This window comes from Microtus ochrogaster, unplaced genomic scaffold, assembly GCF_000317375.1.
Source record: "Microtus ochrogaster isolate Prairie Vole_2 unplaced genomic scaffold, MicOch1.0 UNK5, whole genome shotgun sequence".
Lineage (NCBI taxonomy): Eukaryota > Metazoa > Chordata > Mammalia > Rodentia > Cricetidae > Microtus > Microtus ochrogaster.
The window spans coordinates 2,842,692-2,848,771 of record NW_004949103.1 but is presented as its reverse complement, the minus strand read 5'-3'; the positions used below and the strand labels follow the sequence as shown (position 1 = coordinate 2,848,771).

Here is a 6,080-nt window from a genome sequence, read left to right as displayed (position 1 = left end):
TCCACTCCCTCTCAGCAGCCCAGGTTCTCTGGTCAATAATCCCATTCACTCTCACACACGCCATCTGCTCCAGGCCCACGGATTCACGTGGCAAAGGCCCCCCCCCTTGGTTTCCTCTCTGCCAACCTGCAGCCTATGACCCACGGCATATGCTGGTCTGTGTCCAAGACCCCAGTACTGGTCACGAAAGACTCCTGCTTGCCAGGGCCTTGCATACCCAGTGCCAGTTTCAAGCATGTCAGTGGGTATTTGATAAACACCTGCAGGTGAGTGCTGTGCTCTTCAGCAAGGGTGAGCATAATTCCTGCATTCTGTGGAAAGGAAGCCAGTGACAAAGAGACAGGTCTCAGTGCTGGAGTCACTAACACTTTCCTCATTCATGACTAACTTGTTCTAATGTCCTATGGCCACACAGGTTCAAAGACAGTTACAACTCAGCCCAAAACGATGAAGTCAACATTTTTTACTGTCTCCATTTTATAGCAGCTATGGCCTTCCTTGCCCCTCACTCTCTCCCAGGAGATACTTGTCATCTATGAGCTCAGGCTCTATGACTCAGTTCCCTTACTGGAAAGATCTGGTGACAGTGTCTGCCTCACTGAGTGAGAGCCCAGCACATAAAACTTCGCTTAGCATGGCTGTCATTAATAGTCTGCACAACAGTGACAAGGTAGCAACCTGCCCTTCCTGGACTGACCCTGACCTTCCCCAGCTTAGTGCAGCCTGTAGGTGGCCCTCTCCTTAGCAGGCCGCAGGAGGGGCAGTGCTCAGTCCTTAGCTTGTTCTGACACCAGGACCCCATTTCTGCCTGGCTTCAGACACCCAAGTCTCTGATACCCCAGTTGTCACTCTACATCCAGGGTGACACACACTGGACCAACACAAGGGAATGCAACCTCTAGGTAGCTGTCCTGGGGGGGGGGGGGTCAGCCTCCTCTCCTCCAGGGCATGGTGTCTCTAGCTCTCTTGCTCCTTCATGGTTCTTATGGGAGACCACTGCTACCCTAAGAAGGCATGGGGTGTGATGGAGCCTTCACAGAAGCCATGTCCTTTAAGTGTTGATAAACAGACACCTTGTGATCCCACACCTTGCCTCCTTTACACTCTAGGTGGGACAGTTCTTCAGTGAGGAAGTCGCCAAGCCTGAAGGCCCAGAAGTCAGTATGCTTATAAACCAGGTCAAGCCAAGGATACTAAAGCTCCTATCAGTGATGGCCAGGTGCCAGAGGTTGATGCGCAGGTCATCCGCCGACATGTATGTCTCACAGTCGCTGTTGACTGAGATGGAGTTGATATGGTAAGTGTGGCCATTGGCAAAGATCCTCCTCGGGCTCACCTCCACCATCAGGTCCATGGGCTTCAGCACAGGCACCTGCAGAGCAGAGGCAGGCAGAGTCATGTGGGACAAGTGTCGGGAACATAATCTTTTTTCTTTCAAGGCAGGGTTTCTCTATGTAGCCCTGCCTGTTCTGGAACTTGTTCTGTAGATCAGGGTGGCCTTGAACTCATAGAGATCCTCCTGCTTCTGCCTCTCGAGTGCTGGGATTAAAGGTGTGTGCCACCACTGCCTGGCAGAGGACTCACGATCTTCATGGGAGACTGGATCACTCATTCGGGAGCCGGGTGCGAAATAAACAGTCACGGTGTGAGGTAAGTGATCACAGATGGCAAATGGCCTTCACCTGCCCGGCTCATGCAGCATGTTCTATCTATATAGCTGTTCAACTGTGAGGTTTTCAAAGTTTCCTGGCCTGTACAAGGGGCTCAGGTGGTAAACCTGACCCACCTCATATGAACTGAAGTGCCTAGCAAGTGTGCACGCACATGCGTACAGGGACTCTCTCTCTCTCTCTCTCTCTCTCTCTCTCTCTCTCTCTCTCTCCTCTTTTCTTTCTCATTCCTTTTATATTTTATGTGTATGAGCATGTTGAGTGCATGTATGCATATACACTATGTGTGTGCCTGGTACCCAGGGAGGACAGAAGAGGGCATTGAATCCCTTAGGACTAGAGTTATAGAGAGCTATAACCTATAAGCTGCCATGTAGGTGCTGGGAGCCAACCCAGGTCCTCTGCAAGAAGAGCAAGTGCTCTTAACCACTGAGCTATCACTCCAGCCCTCAGAACTCTTTCTTGCGAGTTCCACATTCTGCTGAAGGATGCAAGCTCTAATGCCTTTTAATTAAGCAGGACAAATGTCTACTTTGGTACAACTCTACAGTGCCACCTTCTGGACTTCACTGCACCAAAGATCTAGCCCAACTCCCTCCCCCAAAAATAGCCCAGGGCTGGGGAGCACTGAGCTCAATTTAGTAACTGTAGAAGTGTGGCTATCCACTGGGCCTCCGTTTCTCCTTTCTGTGTGGGCATTTTCTGACTTGCTATCCCCCTCAACTGCAGGTGACGAGCCCTTCACAGACAAAGCCCACCACACCAGGCCAGTAAGGAAGTAGCCAGGGTGTATGCTGTAGAGTGGATTAAAATTTTTCATCTTGGGGAGAATTCTGAAGACATAGGATGTAAAAGGGAAGTGAAACAACAGGCTATTTTAGGACAGGATGCTTACAAGGAGGTGAAACAACAGGATGTTCTAAGTTCTCGACCTCTGGGTCGACACCCCCCTGGGGGTCAAATGGCCCTCTCACAGGGATCACCTCAGATCTCCTGTATAGCATGTATTTACATTATGATTCATAACAGTTGTGAATTACAAAATTACAGTTATGAAGTAGCAACAAAAATTAGTTTATGGTTGGAGGTCACTACAACGTGAGGAACTGTACTAAAGGTCACAGTGTGGGCAAAGTTGAGAACTCCTGGTCTAAGGGGAGGCGAAACACTTCCATCCTGCAGCAAAGCTCCTTCTGGACAGTAGATAAACAACCCATGATAGCTTCAGGAAGTCCCTGAAACTGACCAGGTTCACCGAGTCCCTCCCTTTCCAGGAGCATATAAACAGGAAAGCCTGCCAAGAGTCTCTCTCCAACGAGCTGAGCTGCTCAGCCCAGAAAAGGCTTGGGCTGGCAGCCTGAAGAGCCGAGTCACCTGGAAAGGGCACCTGTCGAGCTGCCTGCAGGCTGTGCAGTGTGCTCCATGTCCCCAGCTTTGTGAGCTGTCACCATGCTGCGGTAGACTTTGCTGAGGTATCTGTTTATCACTCATTTCTGCTCCTGGAAGTAATCCCAATAAAATTCACTGATACGGTTAGGTGTGGGGGCACATGCCTTCAACCCCAGCACTCGAGAGACAGAGGCAGGAGGATCTACGTGAGTTTGGGACCAGTCTGGTTCATAAAGCGAGCTCCAGGACAGTCAGAGCTGTTACACAGAGAATCCCTGTCTCAAAAAGCAAAACAAACAAACAAAACCAATAATAATAATCTCATTGGTACACCATGGTGGACTTGGTAATATCTGTACTTTGGTCTGTCTTTGGTTCGCCATCTAGGATATGTAGATGTTCATTCATCACCCCAGGAATAACATCACAACAGTATGGCTCTGGCCCTGGCACCGAGAGTCCTAAACATCTCATGGCTTAGGAGGACATAAATGCCAAACATTCTGTTCAAGAAGCTCACCTGCAGCGATGTCACCGTGGACAGGTCTTTTAATTTCCCCTCCTCATCCTTCAGGTTGTAGCCCTCTGGCCTCTTGTCTCGTTCGGTGATCTTCCATAATTTAATCGTTTTATCTTTAAGAATAAAACAGGAAGAATAAGGCACCCTGTCACAGCCAGGTCAGCCCAGCCCAGGTCTGTCACAGCCAGAGGGACAGTGACATGTATGTACCTTAGGAGTCACCCCACAGCCCTGTTCTCACACAGCCAGGTTCTCCCTCCCAACGCCTTACACAGAATACCTCTACATGTGAAGACTCTCTCCTCAGCCCATCTTTCCGAGTCCCTGGCAGGGATGTTGCTAGGTCAAAGGGCATGGTCCTTGCAAGGATCACTACTGACCTCTACATTGAGTCTGTACCACTGTGTCTTCCTGAGAAGAGGGTACCTCCTTGCCATTGCTAACTCAGTGGTACCTGCCACCCAGAAGCCAGTTCCAGGGGCTTCTCTTCTCTGCACTCCTCTCTTGCACCTCACAGGAGGAAGCGCAGGTGATGGTAACCTTATGGCTCACCTCGGCTGTACCAGACACCATCCAAAATACATTGTTGGTAAGAATAATGGGTTAATATAAGTTATAAGAGCTAACAAGAAGCCTGAGCTAATGGGCCAAGCAGTGTTTTAATGAATACAGTTTCTGTGTGATCATTTAGGGGCTAAGCTAGCTGGGTGGCCAGGGCTACAAGCAAGCCCGGTCCTCATGCTACACATTGTCTCTTGCTAGGAAGGGTCTTTCAGATGCAATTAAAATTTAAATCCAGCGAGCAGATAAGCTGCCATCAGGATCTGGGCCTTGAATCATTGCTGAAGGCCCTGACAGAATCAAGGTGCTGCCTCTGTCAGCAGACATCCTCCAGGCTTGAGCTGTGTGCTTCTGACCTCACAATCACAGGGGCAAGTTCCTCTCCATCTCCCTTGTTCCCTCTCTCCTCTCTCTAGTTTCCCCAGAGAACCCCGATAACCTCAGCAGTCAAAAGAAACAACAGTGTAAGCATGGGAAGGATTGAGAGGTTTCAGACAGGGCCTTCTATAAGGGTCTTCAGTCTTCTGTAAGGACAGGGCGGAACTGGCATATAAAGGATCTATAAGTTTTGTGGGGCTAAGAAGTAGGTGACTCCCATGGCTGGCCTTCCTTCCAGAATGGCAGGACGTTATTTTTGAAGACATATATGCATGCATGGGCGCTCACGTGTGTGCATACACAGGCGCGTGCGGGTAACCACACACACACACACACACACACACACACACACACAAGCTTAGTGCCATCTTTGCATGCTCCCGGTCCCACGTCACTATCCACCCACTCTCACACAGGATAAAGACCCCAGAGTACATGTGTGCTGAGCTGATCCCAGCCAGGCCTCCGGGAGGCCAGCTAGATCCTGTACTCTCAAAGCCCGGCAGAGATGCACAGACAGAATGACAAGTGTCCTGTCGAGGATGGTCCAGCAGAGGTGAGACATCAGGACAGGCTTCACGGGGATGGAGAGGGGAGGAGGAGGGAAGTCACCACGTGAGAGACTGTGGTGGGGGTAGGCAGGGGGTAAAAGCTGAGTCATTCTCGGGAAGCCTTTGAAGCGCCCCCTCAGTAGTAGGACTTCCTCAAGGAACGCAGAGGTGAAGCCATCTTGCCAGCCGCCCTCAGGCTCACACAGCATTTACTCTTCTCAGAGTTGGATGGATATCATATCTCATAACCCCAGAAGGAGCAGTGTGCAGACTGAGGTTGATGAAGGTAAGACCACATGCCCCAGTCTACAGAGCTGGCCTGGACCCAAGTCTGCTCCACCAGACTCCTGGCCCGGGCTCATGGGCTAAGGAGGGGAAGGAAGATAGCAGGGCAAGCGTGGGAACTAGGTGGCCAGGAGGGGCTGGGAGGCCTAGACCCTATCTAGAGGTGGCAGTCAGAGCTAGTATGTAGCAACAGCTTTCTGACATCACAGCATGTCTTGAAGCAGAGGGACAAAGGCCAGCCACCTGTCTATTCTCCTCCCCACCACTCAGGGCAGCTCCAGGCTGGGTGATTTGTGGCTCTGAATAAGAATTCAGTTTGTATCTGGTGGTCGCTGGTTTCTGGCCCTGGTCCCTGTTTCTGGAATATTCAACTTCATCTCTACCTTGAAAAAAATCCTTGACCATTGTATTTACAATGAGGGGAGATTCGTGATCAGCCAGGGAAAGCTGAAGAGAATGGCCTGGTCGTCACTAAAGCCACAGAGAAAGCAGGAAGCCTATGTGAGGTCAGGCTGGCCCCACCGCCAGGCCTCACCATTGGTGGACAGCAGCGAGTGCGCGGCGTTCTGCTGCGGGAGCCATTTGATCTTGTTGATCTTCTCCTCGATCTCCAAGCTCTTCAGGTAGTCAAACTCGGGCTCATGGCTCTGGAAGGTGCTGTACACATCGTACTCACCCTGGCTGTGAGGCGCGTTCTTACTCTGCAGGGAAACCCAAAGGTGGATG

The 6,080-nt window shown here is 50.7% G+C and overlaps 1 protein-coding gene across 3 annotated transcripts in view; it reads right to left on the bottom strand.

Moving 5' to 3' along the window:
* Nucleotides 1-6,080, bottom strand: part of Ppp2r2c (protein phosphatase 2 regulatory subunit Bgamma) — an 83,285-nt gene that overhangs the window by 19,738 nt on the left and 57,467 nt on the right. For all 3 annotated transcript variants that reach the window (XM_005365948.2, XM_013353317.1, XM_026788669.1), the window contains exons 3-5: nucleotides 5,890-6,055; nucleotides 3,580-3,692; nucleotides 1,195-1,372 (exon numbers count right to left, since the gene is read on the bottom strand). In XM_005365948.2, coding sequence (XP_005366005.1) covers nucleotides 1,195-1,372; nucleotides 3,580-3,692; nucleotides 5,890-6,055 — 457 coding nt within the window. The remainder of the gene's footprint in view (nucleotides 1-1,194; nucleotides 1,373-3,579; nucleotides 3,693-5,889; nucleotides 6,056-6,080) is intronic.